General features: G+C 48.5%; 1 protein-coding gene across 8 annotated transcripts in view; it reads right to left on the reverse strand.

Annotated features, from left to right (window-relative positions):
• Positions 1–19903, reverse strand: part of CREM (cAMP responsive element modulator) — a 443843-nt gene that overhangs the window by 260946 nt on the left and 162994 nt on the right. For 7 of the 8 annotated variants that reach the window (XR_003941665.1, XR_003941662.1, XR_003941664.1 and 4 more), the window contains one exon: positions 16188–16285. Coding sequence is in view for 4 of the 8 variants with exons in the window: in XM_030198982.1 (XP_030054842.1) it covers positions 16188–16285 (98 nt within the window). In the remaining 4 variants the exon portion in view is untranslated. Of the gene's footprint in view, positions 1–16187; positions 16286–19903 lie in introns of those variants that run through there. The other variant, XM_030199006.1, reaches the window with a different exon arrangement.

Below are 19903 nucleotides of genomic sequence, written 5' to 3' on the forward strand. Positions count from 1 at the left end.
AATTCGGGTCCTGGAGGGTGGAATTGGATTACACCCCAAACAGATTCTGCAGCACCGGACTGCCCGAAGACCGACTGTCGCGTCGGGTATCCTGCGGAGGCAGTAATGTGATGTGAACTGTGTGGACAGATGACCACGGCGGCAGCCTTGCAAATCTCTTCAATAGTGGCTGACTTCAAGTGAGCCACCGACGCTGCCATGGCTCTGACACTATGAACCGTGACATGACCCTCTAGAGTCAGCACAGCCTGGGCATAAGTGAAGGAAATGCAATCTGCTGACCAATTGGAGATGGTGCGTTTCCCGACAGTGACCCCTATCCTGTTAGGGTCCAAAGAAACAAACAATTGGGCGGACTGTCTGTAGGGCTGTGTCCGCTCCAAGTAGAACGCCAATGCTCTCTTGCAGTCCAATGTGTGCAACTGACGTTCAGCAGGGCGGTATGCGGTCTGGGAAAGAATGTTGGCAAGACAATTGACTGGTTAAGATGGAACTCCGACACCACCTTCGCCAAGAACTTTGGGTGAGTGTGGAGCACAACTCTGTTGTGATGAAATTTTGTATACGGAGCATGAGCTACCAGGGCTTGAAGCTCACTGACCCTACAAGCTGAGTAAATGCCACCAAGAAAATGACCTTCCAGGTCAAGTACTTCAGATGGCAGGAATTCAGTGGCTCAAAAGGAGGTTTCATCAGCTGGGTGAGGACGACGTTGAGATCCCATGACACTGCAGGAGGCTTGACAACAGCAAGCCTCTCACGACTAAAGGCTCTCCAGAGATGGCTTTACCCTCTACACGATAATGGTAAGCACTAATCGCACTAAGATGATTCCTTACTGAGTTGGTCTTGAGGCCAGACTCCGATAAGTGCAGAAGGTATTCAAGCAGGTTCTGTGCAGGACAAGAACAAGGTTCTAGGGCCTTGCTCTCACACCAAACGACAAACCTCCTCCACTTGAAAAAGTAACTCTTTTTAGTGGAATCCTTCCTAGAGGCAAGCAAGACACGGGAGACACCCTCAGACAAACCCAACGAAGCGAAATCTACGCCCTCAACATCCAGGCCGTGAGAGCCAGAGCCTGAAGGTTGGGGTGCAGCAACGTTCCGTCGTTCTGCGAAATGCGAGTCGGGAAACACTCCAATCTCCACGGTTCTTCGGAGGACAACTCCAGAAGAAGAGGGAACCAGATCTGACGGGGCCAAAAAGGCGCTATCAGAATCATGGTGCCCGTGCTTGAGTTTCAGTAAGGTCTTCCCCACCAAAGGTATGGGAGGATAAGCATACAGGAGGCCAGTCCCCCAATGGAGGAGAAAGGCATCCGACGCTAGCCTGCCGTGTGCCTGAAGTCTGGAACAGAACAGAGGCAGTTTGTGGTTGGTCTGAGAGGCGAAAAGGTCCACCGAGGGGGTGCCCCACTCTCGGAAGATCTTGCGTACCACTCTGGAATGGAGCGACCACTCGTGCGTTGCATGACTCTGCTCAGTCCTGTCGGCCAGACTGTTGTTTACGCCTGCCAGGTATGTGGCTTGGAGGAGCATGCCGAACTGGCAGGCCCAACGCCACATCCGCACGGCTTCCTGACACAGGGGGCGAGATCCGGTGCCCCCCTGCTTGTTGATGTAATACATGCAACCTGATTGTCTGTCCGAATTTGGATATTTGACAGGACAAGCCGATCTCTGAAAGCCTTCAGTGCGTTCCAGACCGCTCGGAGCTCCAGGAGGTTGATCTGAAGATCCTTTTCCTGGAGGGACCACAGTCCTTGGGTGTGAAGCCCATCGACATGAGCCCCCCAGCCCAGGAGAGACGCATCCGTCGTTAGCACTTTCGTGGGCTGTGGAATTTGGAATGGGCGCCTCAAGGTCAAATTGGTCCGAATGATCCACCAGTGCAGTGAATTGCGGCAGCTGGTGGAGAGGCGGATGACATCTTCTAGATTCCCGGTGGCTTGATACCACTGGAAAGCTAGGGTCCATTGAGCAGATCTCATGTGAAGACGAGCCATGGGAGTCACCTGAACTGTAGAGGCCATATGACCCAGAAGTCTCAACATCTGCCGAGCTGTGATCTGCTGAGACGCTCTGGTCTGGGAAGCCAGGGACAGGAGGTTGTTGGCCCTCGCTTCTGGAAGGAAGGCCTGAGCCGTCTGAGTATTCAGCAGAGCTCCTATGAATTCCAGAGATTGGGCAGGTTGGAGATGGGACTTTGAGTAATTTACCACAAACCCCAGAAGCTCCAGGAGGCGAATAGTGCACTGCATGGACCAGAGAGCTCCCGCCTCCGCGGTGTTCTTGACCAGCCAATCGTCGAGATATGGGAACACGTGCACTCCCAGCTTGCGTAGATACGCCGCTACCACCACGAGGCACTTCGTAAACACCCGTGGGGCAGAGGCGAGCCCAAGGGCAGCACACAATACTGAAAGTGCCGTGCGCCCAGGCGGAATCTGAGATACTGTCTGTGAGCTGGCAGTATCGGGATGTGAGTGTATGCGTCCTTTAAATCCAGGGAAACATAGCCAATCGTTTTTCTGAATCATTGGCAGAAGGGTGCCCAAGGAAAGCATCCTGAACTTTTCTTTGACCAGGAATTTGTTCAGGCCTCTCAGGTCTAGGATGGGGCGCATCCCCCCTGTTTTCTTTTCCACAAGGAAGTACCTGGAATAGAATCCCTGCCCTTCCTGCCTGGGTGGTACGGGCTCGACCGCATTGGCGCTGAGAAGGCGGAGAGTTCCTCTGCAAGTACCTGCTTGTGATGGGAGCTGAAGGATTGAGCTCCCGGAGGACAATTTGGTGGAAGGGAGGCCAATTTAGGGCGTATCTGCACCGCACTATTTGGAGAACCCACTGGTCGGAAGGTTATGAGAGGCCACCTTTGGTGAAAAAATTTTTAACCTCCCCCCGACGGCAGATCGTCTGGTACGGACACTTTGAGGGCGGCTATGTTCCCATGGATCCAGTCAAAAGCCCGTCCCCGGCTTTTGGCTGTGGAGGCGCAGGGGGCTGCTTAGGCGCACACTGTTGACGGGAACGAGCGCGCTGGGTCTGTCCCTCTGCCTGACGAGGCCTTCGGGCCGGCTGGGTGTACCTACGCTTGTTATAGGCGTAGGGCGCAGCCTGCCTGGCCGGGAAAAACGTCCACCTGCTGAGGTGGATGCTGAAGGCGCCCGGTGGGAGAGCTTGTCGAGGGCGGGTTTCCGCTGATGCAGTTGGTCCACCAGCTGCTCGACCTTCTCACCGAAAATATTATCCCCCCCGACAAGGGACGTCGGCCAGTCTCTGCTGGGTGCGGTTGTCCAGGTCAGAGGCACGCAGCCATGAGAGTCCTGCGCATCACTATACCTTGGGCTGCAGCACGAGATGCCACGTCACAGGTGTCATAGATACCCCTGGACAGGAACTTTCTACACGCCTTCAGCTGCCTGACCACCTCCTGAAAAGGCCTGGACTGCTCCGGCGGGAGCTTGTCAACCAGGTCCGCCAGTTGCTTCACATTATTCCGCATGTGGATGCTCGTGTAGAGCTGGTAAGATTGGATGCGGGTCACAAGCATGGAAGATTGGTAGGCCTTCCTCCCAAACGAGTCCAGAGTGCGAGACTCCCGCCCCGGGGACGCCGAAGCGGTATCCCTCGAACTCCGTGCTCTCTTGAGAGCAGAGTCCACGACCGCAGAGTCATGAGGCAGTTGGGGCCGCATTAACTCCGGGTCCGAGTGGATTCTGTATTGGGACTCTGCTTTCTTGGGGATGGTGGGATTAGATAATGGTCTCAACCAGTTCCGAAGCAGTGTCTCTTTGAGGACATTATGCAACGGCACCGTGGAGGACTCTCTAGGTGGTGATGGATAATCGAGAACCTCGAGCATCTCAGCCCTCGGCTCATCCACAGAGACCACGGGGAAGGGAATGCATATAGACATGTCCCTGACGAAGGAGGCAAAGGAGAGGCTCTCAGGTGGCGAGAGCTTTTCTCTGGTGAAGGCGTGGGGTCGGAGGGAAGGCCCACAGACTCCTCTGAGGAGAAATATCTGGGGTCCTCCTCCTCCCCCTACGAGGCCTCTTCCTCGGTGTCGGACATGAGATCTTGCAGCTCAGTCCTCAACCGGGCCCGGCTCAACGTCGAGGCACCGAGGCCTCGGTGGCGTCGTCGAGCGGTGGAGTCCCGCGCCGGCGGGGATGAAGCTCCCTCCATCGACGGAGACTCCACCTGCGTAGCGGTCGAGACCGGCGCCGCAAGCGGCGTCGGAGGCCTCGGCACCGGGCTAGAGCACGCAGGCGCCTCCATCAACGGCGCCGAGGGCGCAAGCACCCCCCGGCGCCGGCACAGTCTGGCGCATCAGCCCTTCCAGGATCCCCAGAAGGATGGCTCGGAGGCCCTCGTCCAGGCCCGCTGTCGGGAAAGGCGAGGGGGCCGGTGGAGGTGTCGGTGCCGGAAGCTGCTCGGGTCCAGGAGACTGCACCGAAGTGCCGGCACCCTGCCGTGGCGGTACCTCTACTACAGAGGGGGACCTCTCCTCTAGACGCTGCCGCTTCCTCGGCGTCGACTCATCTCTGGCGCCGGGAGCCGGATGCGTCGTGGGCGACCGACAGTGCTTCTTCGCCTTTTTGCGGTGCCCGTCATCGGCGCTCGGTGGGACTGACGAGGAAGAAGTAGATCCCCCTCTGCCTCGAGGGATCGGGTCCGACAGGGTTCGGTTCCCGAAGGCCCTGGGTAGAGGGAGTGACCGGGGCCGATTGCCCGCGCGGTCTCTCACCCCTGCCATCTCCGGAGGACCGGCGGGCCGACGGGACCTGTACTCCTGGGGTCGATGCCATCGGTGCCGATTTCGTAGACATTGATACCGGTACCGAAGAACCGGCCGTCGATACCGATGCCGTCGAAGTCGACGAGCCGGCGCAAGTTCCAAAAAGACGATCCCGAAGAACTTGCCTCGCTACTTGTGTCCGTTTCCGGAGACCGAGACACAAGGTACACGACTTGGTATCGTGCTCCGGCCCGAGGCACTGGAGGCACCAAGCGTGAGTGTCGGCCTGCGAGATATGCCGGCCGCACCGACCACACTTTTTAAATCCACTCGGGACCTTCGAGGACATCGACGGAAAAATCGCGTCGGCGAAGTCAAAGTCGTCGATGGTGGCGGTAAAATTCACACCTCGAAAATAAATCGAAGTGCGCAGCCACAAGGCCGCAACGCGACGCCCCCGCTAAGAGACGAGGGAAACAAAGTTCAGCGTTTGTTGTTGTTTTTTTTTTTTTTTTAAATAAAAATAGAAAATGCGAACCGGTGAAAAGAAGAAAAATTTGTGCGAAAACGCGATCCAGTTTCCGGGGCTGACAGAGAGAGAGACTAACGTGGCTCTCTCCAGCGCGGAAAAGAAAGAACTGAGCGGGAACGGTCGCGCACGGGCGGCAAGACGGCCGCGCATGCGCGGTGGGCGTGCCCTGCGTGCGGGACCGCCCACAAAGTTCTGTTCCGGTTGGTGGGGGCTGCCGTGGACGTCAACCCAGTCGTGAGAACAAGCAGCCTGCTTGTCCTCGGAGAATAAATGTTACATCAGAGAGTGCCAGGGAGATAAAATTTCTAGATATAATAAATGATTACTTCTTGGAGCAACTGGTCCAGGAACTGACGAGAGGGGGAGCCATTTTGGATCTGGTCCTTGGAGGCCTGCAGGACATAGTGTGAGAGGTGGCGGTGTTGGGTCCCTTGGGAAACAGTAATCACAACATGATCAAGTTTGAGTTACTATCTGGGATAAACCCACAAAGGAAATCTACTATAGCTACATTTAATTTTCAAAAGGGTGACTATAAAAAAATGAGGAAAATGGTTAAAAAGAAACTAAAAAGGATCGGCTGTAAAGGTTAGGACACTAAATCAGGCATGGGCGTTATTTAAAAATACCATCTTGAAGCCATGAGCAGATGCATTCACATATTTGCAAAGGTGGAAAGAAGAGAAAACGACAGCCAGCATGGTTAAAAGGTGAAGTGAAAGAGGCTATTACAGCCAAAGGAATGTCCTTCAAAGAATGGAAAAAGGATCCAAATGAAGAAAATAAGAAGCAACATGAGCACTGGCAAGTCAGATGCAAAGCATTAATAAAGAAGGCTAAAAGAGAATATGAAGAGAAGCTTCCCGCACAGGCTAAAACTCACAATAACAACTTTTCCAGGTACATTAGAAAACAGAAAGCCTGAGAGGGAATCCGTTGCACCGTTAGATCATGAAGGAGTAAAGGAGAACTCAGGGAGGACAAGGCCATAGCGGAGAAACTGAATGAATTCTTTGCTCAGTCTGTACGGAAGATGTAAGAGATCTGTCTGTACCGGAAATGGTTTTCAAGCATGATGATGCAGAGAAACTGAAAGAAATCTCGGTGAAACTGGATGATGTACTGAGCCAAATTGACAAATTAAAGAGTAGCAAATCACCTGGACCAGATGGCATACATCCAAGGGTACTCGAGCATGAAATTGCTGATCTGATATTAGTAATAAGTAACCTGTCATTAAAATCATCCATAGCACCTGATGATTGGAGGGTGGCTAATGTGACGCCGATTTTTAAAAAGGGTTTCAGGGCAGATCCAGGAAATTACAGACTGGTAAGCCTGACATCAGTGCTGGGCACAACAGTGGAAACTATTATAAAAAATAAAATTATGGAACACAGACAAACATCGTTTAATGGGACAGAGTCAGCATGGGTTCAGCCGAGGGAAGTCTTGCCTCACGAATTTGCTTCATTTTTTTGAAGGCGTGAACAAACATGTGGATAAAGGTGAGCTGGCTGATGTAGTGTATCTAGATTTTCAGAAAGCTTTCGATAAAGTTCCTCATGAAACACTTGTGAGAAAATTAAAAAGAGTCATGGGATAAGTGGCAATGTTCTGTGGTAGATTAAATCTACCCCTGATATCTCACCTTGCATCCAAACCAAAGTTTCAGCGTGCTTGTCTGACATTGCTGTCTGGATGTCTCAACGCCACCTGAAATTAAATATGACCAAAACCGAGCTTCTCATTTTCCCCCCCAAACCCACCTCCCCGCTCCCCCGTTTTCTATTTCTGTTGATGGCTCTCTCCTTCTCCCTGTCTCCTCAGCCCGAAACCTTGGGGTCATCTTTGACTCTTCTCTCTCCTTCTCTGCTCATATCCAGCAGATTGCCAAGACCTGTCGTTTCTTTCTTTACAACATCCGTAAAATCCGCCCCTTTCTTTCCGAGCACTCTACCAAAACCCTCATCCACACCCTTGTCACCTCTCGTTTAGACTACTGCAATCTGCTTTTTGCTGGCCTCCCACTTAGTCACCTCTCCCCTCTCCAGTCGGTTCAAAACTCTGCTGCCCGTCTCATCTTCTGCCAGGGTCGCTTTACTCATACTACCCCTCTCCTCAAGACCCTTCACTGGCTCCCTATCCGTTTTCGCATCCTGTTCAAACTTCTTCTACTAACCTATAAATGTACTCACTCTGCTGCTCCCCAGTATCTCTCCACACTCGTCCTTCCCTACACCCCTTCCCGTGCACTCCGCTCCATGGATAAATCCTTCTTATCTGTTCCCTTCTCCACTACTGCCAACTCCAGACTTCGCGCCTTCTGTCTCGCTGCACCCTACGCCTGGAATAAACTTCCTGAGCCCCTACGTCTTGCCCCATCCTTGGCCACCTTTAAATCTAGACTGAAAGCCCACCTCTTTACCATTGCTTTTGACTCGTAACCACTTGTAACCACTCGCCTCCACCTACCCTCCTCTCTTCCTTCCCGTTCACATTAATTGATTTGATTTGCTTACTTTATTTATTTTTTGTCTATTAGATTGTAAGCTCTTTGAGCAGGGACTGTCTTTCTTCTATGTTTGTGCAGCGCTGCGTATGCCTTGTAGCGCTATAGAAATGCTAAATAGTAGTAGTAGTAGTAGATTAGGAATTGGTTATTGGGCAGAAAACAGAGGTTATGGTTAAATAATCATTTCTCTCAATGGAGGAGGGTGAAAAGTGGAGTGCCACAGGGATCAGTACTGGGACAGCACTATTTAAAATAAATTATATGAAAATCAGAACAACGAGTGTGGTGATTAAATCTGAAGAGGATACAAAACTATTCAAGGCTATTAAAACACATGCAGACTGTGAAATATTGCAAGACCTTAAGAAATTGGAAGACTGGACATCCAAATGGCAGATGAAATTTAATGTAGACGAACACAAGGTGATGCACATTGGAAAGAATAACCGAAATAATAGTTACCTGATGCTAGGGTCCACTTTGAGGGTCAGCACCCAAGAAAAAGATCTAGGTGTCATTGCAGATAATACACTGAAATCTTCTGCTGAATGTGCAGAGGCAGCGGCCAAAAAAGCTAACAGGATGCTAGGAATTATTAGGAAAGGGATGGTAAATAAGACCGAAAATACTGTAATGCCTTTGTATCACTCCATGATGCAACCTCACCTTGAGTACTGCGTTCACTTCTGGTTACCGTATCTCAAAAAAGATATAGCGGAACTAGAAAGGTTCAAACATGAGTGACCAAAACGATAAAGGGATGGAATTCCTCTTGTATGAGGAAAGGCTAAAGAGGTTAGGGTTCTTCAGCTTGGAAAAGAGACGGATGAGGCAGTGGCATAGCCAGACTGCCAATTTTGGGTGGGCCTGAACCCAAAGTGGGTGGGCACAAAATTTTCTCTCTATCCCCCCCCCCCCAGCAAAATTTAGTCACACTCAGATGCATTTGTCACACAGGGTAAAATGCTGCTTTTCAGTGCATCCGATTTCAGACAATTTATTTAATAGCCTAATCCTTTTCAGTGAGCTTTCAGAGGCCAAAACCTCCTGCCTCAGGTCAGTATAATGCTGTTACAGTATCCTCTCCTGACCTAAGGAAGGAAGTATTGGTCTCTGAAACTTTATTAACACCATATTACTTTATCCTAAATTAAAAATAAAATTATTTTCTTTACCTTTGTTGTATGGCCATTTACTTTTTCTCATTGTGTTGCTCCAGTCTCTAGATTCTGCTTTCCTTCGTTTTCGCTTAACTCTTCTGCCAGGGTTTCCTGGCCATTTGTCATTTTTCTCTCCTTTTTCTTTGCTTTCTTCAATATTTTTCTGCCTCTCTCTGTGTCCAGATTTAATTCATTCTTACTATCCATTCTTTAATTTCCTTCATCTACTTATGGCTTTTCATCTTTTTCTCACCCTTGTTCTCCCCATGCCCCTTCCTCTTATTCTCCAATCTTTCCTCCCCATTTCCATGCAGCAGCTCTCCTCTTTCTCTCCCCATCCTTCCAGTGTCTCCCCTCTCTCTCCCCATCCTTCCAATAGTCTCCCCTCTTTCTTTCTGCATCCTTCCATCATGTCACCTCTTTCTTTCTTCCTACCCTTCCATCCAGCTGTCTTCCCTTTTCTCTCCCCCATCCTTCTACCCATCTACCCTCTCTCCTGATCCTTCCATCTATTGTCTCTCTCCCTCCATCTAACCAGTGTCTATCTCTCTACCCTTTTCTGTTCAGTGTCCCTTCTCTCTCCACATCCTTCCAGTCTCTCCCCTTTTTCTCTGCATCCTTTCATCCATCTCCCCTCTTTCTCTGCCATCCTTCCATCTGTTTTCCCTCTTTCTTTGCCATCCTTCCATTTTCCCTCTTTCTCTGCCATCCTCCCGTTTTCACTCTTTCTCTCCCCATCCTTCCATTTTCCCTCTTTCTCTGCCATCCTCCCATCTGTTTTCCCTCTTTCTCTCCCCATCCTCCGTTTTCCCTTTCTCTGCCATCCTCCCATCTGTTTTCCCTCTTTCTCTCCCCATCCTCCGTTTTCCTTCTTTCTCTGCCATCCTCCCATCTGTTTTCCTTCTTTCTCTCCCCATCCTCCGTTTTCCCTTTCTCTGCCATCCTCCCGTTTTCCCTCTCTCTCCCCATCCTTCCATTTTCCCTCTTTCTCTGCCATCCTCCCATCTGTTTTCCCTCTTTCTCTCCCCATCCTCCGTTTTCCCTCTTTCTCTGCCATCCTCCCATCTGTTTTCCCTCTCTCTCTCTCCCCATCCTTCCATTTTCCCTCTTTCTCTGCCATCCTCCCATCTGTTTTCCCTCTTTCTCTCCCCATCCTTCCGTTTTCCCTCTTTCTCTGCCATCCTCCCATCTGTTTTCCCTCTCTCTCTCCCCATCCTGCCATCCATTTTCCCTCTCCCGATTCAGGCCCACCAGCCCCAGCTCCCATTGCCGGCCACTGCTGCTTTTCCTGATGAGCAGCAGGGCCGGCGCTACAAAAGAAAAAGCGCTCAGCTGACTGAGCTGAGCGCCAACGCAAACGACGACTCGATGAGAAAAAATGTTTTTAAAAAAACGCGGCACCACAGGCAGCCTCGAAGCATTGGCTGCTGGCTCTGCAGGCTCCGCCCGTCTCTTACATCACTGCCCCTGAGCGAAACAGGGGCAGTGACGTAAGAGACGGGAGGAGCCTGTAGAGCCAGCAGCCAATGCTTCGAGGCTGCCTGCGGTGCCGCGTTTTTTTTTAAACATTTTTTCTCGTCGACTTCGAGTCGTCGTTTGCGTTGGCGCTCAGCTCAGTCAGCTGAGTGCTTCTTCTTTTGTAGCGCCGGCCCTGCTGCTCATCAGAAAAAGCAGCAGTGGCCGGCAATGGGAGCTGGCGCGGGCCTGAAGGAAAAGTGAGTGGACGGGCCAGAGCTGAAATTGGGTGGGCCTGGGCCCACCCAGGCCCACCCGTAGCTACGCCCCTGGGATGAGGGGAGATATGATTGAGGTCTACAAAATTCTGAGTGGTGTAGAAGTAAATCGATTTTTCAATTGTTCCAAAAGTACAAAGACTAGGGAATACTCAAGGAAGTTACATGGAAATACTTTTAAAACAAATAGGAGGAAATATTTTTTCACTTAAATAGTTGAGCTCTGGAATTCTTTGCTGGATGACTTAGTAACGGCGGTTAGTGTATCTGGGTTTAAAAATGGTTTGGACAAGTTTCTGGAGAAAAAAGTCTATAGTCTGCTATTGAGACAAGACATGGGGAAGCAACTGCTTGCCCTGGGATTGGTAGTATGGAAAGTTGCCATGATTTGGGTTTCTGCCAGGTACTTGTGATCTGGCTTGGCCACTGTTGGAAACAGGATACTGGGCTAGATGGACCCAGTATGGTTACTCTTAAGTATGCTCTTATATTTTGGGCAGTATGTTGGAACAACGGACTGGTTAAGGTGGAAGTCCAAAACCACCTTAGGAAAGAGCTTAGGATACATGTGGACAGCCACTCTGTTATGATAAAATCTTGTATAAGGTGGATCAGCTACTAGGGTCTGAAGCTTGCTGACCCTCCGGGCTGAAGTGATCGCTACCAATAATAAGACCTTCCGGGTCAGATATTTCAGATGGCAAGAGTCAAGTAGCTCAACAGGAGATTTCATCAGATGGATGAAAACAAGGTTGAGCTCCCATGAAACTAAGGGTTTGATCAGGGGCCTTATTAATAGCAAACCCCACATGAATCAAACAACTAAAAGCTGCAGAGAGATGGGCTTACCTTCTACATGGTGATAAGTGCCAATCACACTGAAGTTAACTCTTACAGAGTTAGTTTACAGGTCAGACTTAGAGAGGTGCAGAAGGCACTCAAGCAGTTTTTTTCTGTAGGGCAAGAGAATGAATCTATGGCCTTACCCTCACACCAGATGGCAAACCTCTTCCATAAATTGTATGACCTTTTAGTGGAGTCTTTTCTGGAAGCAAGCAGGACTCTGGAGGATATAAGTTCTAAAATCTAAACACTCAAGCTGCGAGTGCTAGGGCTTGGAGGTTGGGGATACAGAAGAGACCCGCTTCTGGGTGATGAAAACAAGACAGCACTCCAGGCTGCAGGGATTTTTGGAGGATAGCTCCAGAAGGGAACCATATCTGCCAAGGCCAATACAGTGGTTCCCTAGTCTTGCTCAGGTTTCGGCAAAGTCTTCCCCACCAGAGATATTGGAGGATATACATACAGAAAACCCTTCCCCAAGAACAAAGAGAAAACATCTGAGGCAAGTGTGCTGTGTGATCTCAGTCTGGAGAAGAACTGAGGTACTTTGTTGTACAGTTGAGTTGCAAAGAGATCCATCAAGGGGGTGCGCCTCACTCTCACAAGATCAGTCATGCTACACTCATGTTGAGAGACCGCTTGTGTGGTTACATGACTATCCTAAGTCTGTCAGACTGTTGCTCTTCTTTGCTAGGTGTGTGGTTCTAAGAATCATGCCCTGGTTGGAAGTCCATCGCTACATTATGAAAGCTTCCTGACAAAAGAGGTACAATTCTCATGCCTTCCTGCTTGTCGACATAGTACATTACATTTGGTGCATGAGCGATCTCTGAAAGCCTTTAGAGAAATTCAAATGACCCTTAACTCAAGCAGATTGATGTTGAACTGCATCTCCTGAGCAGACCACTGATCCTGGGTGTGAAACCCATCTACATGAGTTCTCAAGCACAGGTTGGATGTATCTCTAGTCAACATCTTGTGAGGAGGAACAATTTGGACTGGTAGTCCCCTTTCCAAATTTTGTAAAATTATCTACCACAAAAGTGACTCCCTGATGTCCAGAGTGACAATGATGTCATCCACTAGGTTCCATGAGGCCCAGGACCACTGGGAAGCTAGATTCCACTGGGCCACATGCAAATGAAAACGTGCCATGAGTGCGACATACATAATGGAGGCCATGTGGCCTAGCAATCTCAACATCTGCCGAGTCATGATCTGCTGGCTTTGCCAAACTTGAAGAGCAAAGTCTATCAAGAGATCTGCTCATATGTGTGAAAGACAAGCCCTGCCTTGAACCATGTATAGCAAGGCTCCTATGAACTCCAGTCGTCATACTGGGAGTAGATGGGACATTGGGTAGTTGATAATGAACCCTAATAGGTCCAGCACTCAAATAGTTTTCCACATTAACTCTTGAGATTCTTCCCAGAATGTGCTCTTTACCAGTCAATCATCTAAGTAGGAAAACACATGCATTCTCAGTCTGCGTAACAATGCAGCAACTTCTGCAAGGCACCATGTAAACAATCTGGGTGCAGATGTGATATACTGGCAATGGTGTTCTCCCACCTGGAATCTGAGATATATCCTTTGACAGGGGTGTATCTAAATGTGGGTATAAGCATCCTTTAAGTCTAGACAGCATAGTCAGTCATTCTCCTGAATCAATGGGATTAAGGTACCCAGGAGAACCATCCTTAACTTTACTTTGGCCAGATATTTGTTCAGATCCCTTAGGTCTAGGATGGGATGAAATCCTCCTGGTTTTGTTGGGGTTTTTTTCTTTTTTTTTGGGGGGGGGGGGGGGGGGGACCAGAAGTACCTGGAGTAAAATCCTTTCCCTTTTTCCCCTGGTGGAACAGGTTTAACCACACTGGCCTGCAAAAGGGAAAAGTTCTCGGCAATCTGGAGGGATTGTTTATCAATGAAGGGTATAACCCACCCAAACTATTTTAGGGACCCAGCAGTTGGAGATTACAAGGGGCCACCTTTCTTGGAAAACATTCAGCCTCCCTCCAACTGTCAGGCATCTGATGTAAGGACTTTTATTGCAGATATGTTCTCATGGAGCCAGTCAAAAGCCCGCTCCTTGCTTCAACTGAGATGCTGGATGGGACTTATAGGTCTGTAGCTGCTATGGATGGGAGCAAGAACCCTGGGACTGCCGGGGGGAGATTACGAAGATGGGGGGTATCTATGCCTTTGAGAGTAGTAGGACCTTCTCTGACTTCTGATCAAGAACTGCCTCGAAGAGGAACCTGCAGAAGGAGTTGGCCGAGGCAGTGACTTGATGGTATAAGTTCTCTTTTTGATGGGGTCAGCGACGACCACTACCTTGTCACGAGCTACCTGGACCACTGGTTCAAGGTCTAAGATAAGAAGCCAAGCAAGTCTGCACATACCAATATACATAGTGGAGGCCCAGGATGTCATAACAAAAGCATCAGATGTTGTCCTGGCTATATGCTTTCTGTACTCCTTCTGCTCGACTATTAGCTAGCAGAGCTCAGCAACTTGATCTGGGAGCAGAGTATCTCCAAACACTGCCACACTGCACAGTAAGCTCCTCATGTGCATGCTCATGTAGAGCTGGTAAAAATGTGTTCAGGATATCAGCATAGCATTCTGGAAAACCTTCCTCCCACAAGATTCCAAAGTCTGAGCATCCCTTCCAGGGGCACGGACATGTGAGCACTGGAGCTTTTGGCTCTTTACAGAGCACATTTGATCACCATAGAATGGTGAATAAGCTTTTGCTTCTAACATCTGAGAGCCTTTTTTGACTCTATACGTAGTTGGCCTTATTATGAATGGGCTAGACAGAGAATAGTCTGTTCCAATGCTTCATCTGGATAGCCTGAAGAATATCATGTATACGCACTGTCATAGCCTCCTAGGAGGGGTTTCATTGTCAAGGATGTCCAGCATCTCAGCCCTGGGCTCATCCTCAATCTCCAACTTAAATGGCATGGACTCAGCCATTTCCCACAAATGAGAAAAAGTAGTAAAGGAGTGCTCTTCGTGTGGACACTTACTCCTTTTATGAGGTATAACAGGACCTGAAAGGAGACCAAGGGATGCTACCTCTGAGAAAACCTCTGGTTCCTGCTCAGACTCCAGAGTGATTAGAATCAGAGTTAGGATAATATTCAAGATGCTTAAATCTGTGCCTGCCTCAGAACACAGGAACCATGTCCAGAATTTTGGTGGGAGTGCCAAGGAATATGCTACCTCTCCTGGTCCCCGAAAAAGCTCCTCCCCCCCAAATGGACTGGAAAGCAGCACTGTTTCAACCTGCATTGATTCCAACGCTCTTCGAGGCAATGTCATCAAAGTTCAGTCAACAGGCAGGGCATAGGTCTCCAGTGGCATCAAAGTCGACGCTGACACCTTCGATGCCTCGACATTGCATTGAGCTAGGATGCACTTCAGCTCTTTCTGCAACATGACCCGAAACCGCTCATCGAGGGCAGGCATCGTTAAAGGCTGTGCTGCTGTCAGTGTGGGAATAGCCTGAGAAGATGTTGAAGGTGAATCAGAGGCCTGGTCCTGGTTCAGGGGAGGCTGGCACATCAGTGTCCATTCCAAGGAGGGAGAGCAGCTCTCATAGTGTCAAGGTTTCTCGAGTACCAGCTCAGCTGGTGCCCTGGAGCTCCTGCACCATGCTTGGATGAGGACCAATGCCAATGCATTTTTACCTCCACTCAATGCTCAACTTAACTGTCCTTCGGTGACAACAAAAACCAATGTCAAATCCCTGTGTGTCCTCAGCATGGGATCTGATAGACACTTGACAAAGAAGGGAGAGACGTCCTCGATGCCGATGCATCCTCAGGAGCCATTGGAATTGAGGTAATCTGTGAACTGAGTTTGCATAGAGAAGTGTCATGATCTGGTCCCAAACAAGGCAAGAACCAGTTGTGTGGGAAATGACCTTGTTGCATCTAGAACACTTTTAAAAACCACTGGGAGTTTTCCTGGCATGGCTGGGGAGTGGAGGAGTGGCCTAGTGGTTAGGGTGGGGGACTTTGGTCCTGGGGAACTGAGGAACTGAGTTCGATTCCCACTTCAGGCACAGGCAGCTCCTTGTGACTCTGGGCAAGTCACTTAACCCTCCATTGCCCCATGTAAGCCGCATTGAGCCTGCCATGAGTGGGAAAGCGCAGGGTACAAATGTAACAACAACAAAAAAACAGCCACAGCGAAATCAAACGGCTCAATGATGGCAGAACAAAAGGGAAGAAAAGTGTACATGACTGGAGGAGCCCAGGCCTAACATGGCAGAGTCAAAGAAAAGTAAGAAAATTATTAAATGCCAAAAAAACTAGGTACACTAGAGAGAAGGGAAAAGGAAAAAGGTTCTTTGCCTTTGCCACTTATAAAGAAAAATAATTCACAACATAGCAGCAAAATAACTTAAGGAAGGACACCAAGAACAGGGCTGTCCGAGGAGAAAACTGAAGCAGCATCCTTCACAGCCTTGCAGAAAAAAAAAACTCACCACCTTGGTCTCACTCAAGTTACTTTCAGAAGCTTCTAACCAAGCTCTGTCAGATGATGTCACCATATGTGTGCTTTTGTGTCTTGCTTGTCCTTGAAGAAATATATATTACAGTACTGAACATTAAATGTGGATTAAAGCAAGTTACACATACCGGTATGATGGTCTTCTTGAAAGAATTTCTCTACGTTTTTGAGAATCCGTTACACCTTCCGATTCTCCAGATTCATCTGTATCAGCAATTGTTGCTACCTGCAATATTAACATGTTTAAAATTAACTGGTTTGGATATATATTATTAAATTATTATTTAGATTTAGCCCACAGCTTTTCAGTAGTAGCTCAAGGTGAGTTACATTCAGGTACACTAGGTATTTCCCTGTCTCTGGAGCACATACATTCTAATTTTGTACCTGAGGAAACAGAGGGTTAAGTGACTTGCTCAGGATCACAAGGAACAGCAATGGGATTTGAACCAGTTTCTCTGGTTGATGGCCCAGTGCTGTAACTACTAGCCCAGTGTTTGTCAAGTCCAGTCCTGGGGTACCCCTTGCCAGTCAGGTTTGCAGGATATCCACAATGAATATGCATAAAAGAGATCTGCATATAATGGAGGTAGTGTATGCAACAAGTTTATGCAAATTCATTGTGGATATCTTGAAAACCTGACTGGCAAGGAGTACTCCAGGACTGGACTTGGGAAACATTCCACTAGCCTATTCCACCACTCCTTTATAACTAATCATAACCTTTGGAAACAGGCAGCATGAACCATTTTCCTCAACAAACAAGTCTCGTGGAAAAGTATTTTCAAAACACTTAGACTTACATAGTAACCTATGGAACTTTGTAAGTCTAAATGCTTTGAAAATGAGCCCCACAGTCAACTAAAAAGGGAGAATATTCAAAAATCATCATCATATTGTTCATGTAAGGAAGGATAATTACTTGTAAAAACTGTTCTCAGAAAACAGCTCCTATTGGAATGACATCTTACGAACTCTAGAACTTTTCTTAAAGCGAATGCCATTACTAGGTCCCATTAGAACCAATTGCTTGAACTTATTTCTTATGAAAAGGAAAATGTACAATTCCTTAGGTAGGCAGGTAGCTTACAGGAATCCAATCCCTCTGATATCTAATTCTGGTAAACAGTTATTATGTTACTTCTTTTTGGAGTGAGAATAATTAAGGGGGTAATATTCAGCACGTAGTAGCAGGGGCGTAGACAGACACCCAATTTTTGGGTGGGCCTGGGCCCAAGATGGGTGGGCAGAAGAACTCCACCTTGTCCCACAGGTGATTTGGTCTCTCCCTCTCTCACCTGCATACCATATGGTCTCTCAAGCATTCCCCCCACCCCCACATACCTTTTAAATAGCAGATTTTCACCAGCAGCGAGCAGCAACTAATACAAACTACTCATGTTGGCCCCACAGCATGTATCAGTTGCTGCTCACTGCAGGTGAAGATCTGCTATTTACAAGGTATGCAGCAGAGAGAGTTGTTGGCAGTTTTCAGCTGGTGGGGCTTGGGAATCCCTGCCAGCCTCATCATAGGTCTGCTGCTACTGGGTGGGCCTGAGCACAAAGTGGGTGCGCCTGGGCCCCTCCGAGCCCACCCTTGGCTACGCCACTGCGTAGTAGTAAGCAGCTCGTAGCCAATCACAACTGTGGGCTGAACTAACCCCGAATATTCAATACCAGGGCATGTACAGTTCCCAGCATTGAATATCCAGGTATGCGCAGAGAGCTGGAAGCTAGCCAGGCACTAGCTGATATTAAGACTGGTGCCCAGTTAACTTGGCACATAAGGTTAGGACAGCCTTTCTGCTGTCCTAACTTTATGCACTTACATGGCTGATCAGTGGACCAAAAATATCAGCATTAACTGGCCAAACTCTGCCTCCGAACCACCCTTAATCTAGGTGGTTTAGGAATGGCTGAAAAACTGTGATATTAAGCAGCACTACCTGGTTAAGTGCCACTGAATATCAGAGGCAAGGTGTCTCAATGGGGCTCTGTATGTCTAATGATCTCACTGATGGGATTAGTTAATGGTTGCCTGTTTAAAAAATTCCAGGAAGGGAAACAAAAGTAAAAACAGAAACAATAAAGAAAAAAAATTACCTACCTGTAGCAGATGGTCTCAGAAAACAGAAGGATACAAATTGTCAAACAAGGGTGACAATGTATGATGGAGCCCTGTGCAGGAACTTACTTCCAGCACTGAGCTACAGAACTTTTCAGGTAGTTGAGCCTGCCACTGTCGTTCAGGACCAAGCAAGTCCATGATAAATTTAAGTAGACTATAGCTCCTTGGGGATGTGGCAGGGTTTGTGGGAACTTATTCTGCTGTCCTGGGAGAATACCTGCTTAAGTTAGTAACTCTTTTCTTCAAGGACAAGAAGGACTCCCTACACATGGAACTCTCTAGATACAGACTGCTTTTAACAGAAAAAAGGGAAATAATACAAGAGGCATTACAACAGACAGACATCAAGACTTATGTTATGTGGGTTTTTATTTTTCCTTTTCTTTTTTTTTTAACACAGCCTGGCACTTGAAAGAACTGGGCTTAGGGGGAATGGAGTTATGTATGAACAGATGTACATGTTGCAACTATGTCAATCTCTTCTATGGAGACCGACCTCCAGTGGACTAATGATGCTACCATAGCTCTGAACAGAAAAGTGAGCCGAGACATCTCTCATGGCATCCCATCCAGCTCCTCAATATTGATGTAGACAAGTAATACGGAAAAACCAGGAATAAGCTCAACAACTTGCTAACCTAACACTAACCAGATGAGCAAACATGTACCTACCTCTCTCATCTCTGAACAACTTGTACAGAACAAGATATAAAGGAAGCGCAATGCAAGGTGACAGTCATTATTTGAACCTCTACTTTGCTCTGACTAAACATCTCAGAACCCTCGGGTGGGCATCTGGAACAGTGGGAAGGACTAATGAAAAGAAAATAAAGGTAAGACCTAATTTCTTCTCCTATTACTTAGCTTCCCAATATTCCAGAACCTGTGGGACATTCCAAAGCAATTCCTACTACTACTACTTAACATTTCTAGAGCGCTACTAGGGTTACGCAGCGCTGTACAAAATAAACAAAGAAGGACGGTCCCTGCTCAAAGGAGCTTACAAACTAAAGAACGAAATGGCAAGTTGGGCAGTCTAGATTTCCTGGGTAGAGGTGTAGAGGATAGGTGCCGAAGGCGACATTGAAGAGGTGGGCTTTAAGCAGAGATTTGAAGATGGGTAGGGAGGGGGCTTGGCGTATGGGCTCGGGGAGTTTGTTCCACGCGTGGGGTGAGGCGAGGCAGAAAGGGCGGAGCCTGGAGTTGGCGGTGGTGAAGGGTACTGAAAGGAGGGATTTGTCTTGAGAGCGGAGGTTACGGGTAGGAACTTAAGGGGAGATGAGGGTTGAGAGGTAAGGAGAGGCTGCAGATCGAGTACATTTGTAGGTTAGTAGCAGAAGCTTGAATTGAATGCGGTACCTGATCGGAAGCCAATGAAGTGACTTGAGGAGAGGGGTGATATGAGTGTATCGGTTCAGGCGAAAGATAAGACGTGCAGCAGAGTTCTGAACGGACTGAAGGGGGGATAGGTGGCTAAGTGGAAGACCAGTGAGGAGTAGGTTGCAGTAGTCAAGGCGAGAGGTAATGAGAGAGTGGATGAGAGTTCGGGTGGTGTGCTCAGAGAGGAAAGGGCGGATTTTGCTAATGTTATAGAGGAAGAAGCGACAGGTCTTGGCTGTTTGCTGGATATGTGCAGAGAAGGAGAGGGAGGAGTCAAAGATGACACCGAGGTTGCGGGCAGATGAGACGGGGGACGATGAGGGTGTTATCAACTGA

The sequence above is a fragment of the Microcaecilia unicolor genome, chromosome 1, assembly GCF_901765095.1.
Source record: "Microcaecilia unicolor chromosome 1, aMicUni1.1, whole genome shotgun sequence".
In the NCBI taxonomy this organism is placed as follows: Eukaryota; Metazoa; Chordata; class Amphibia; order Gymnophiona; family Siphonopidae; genus Microcaecilia; species Microcaecilia unicolor.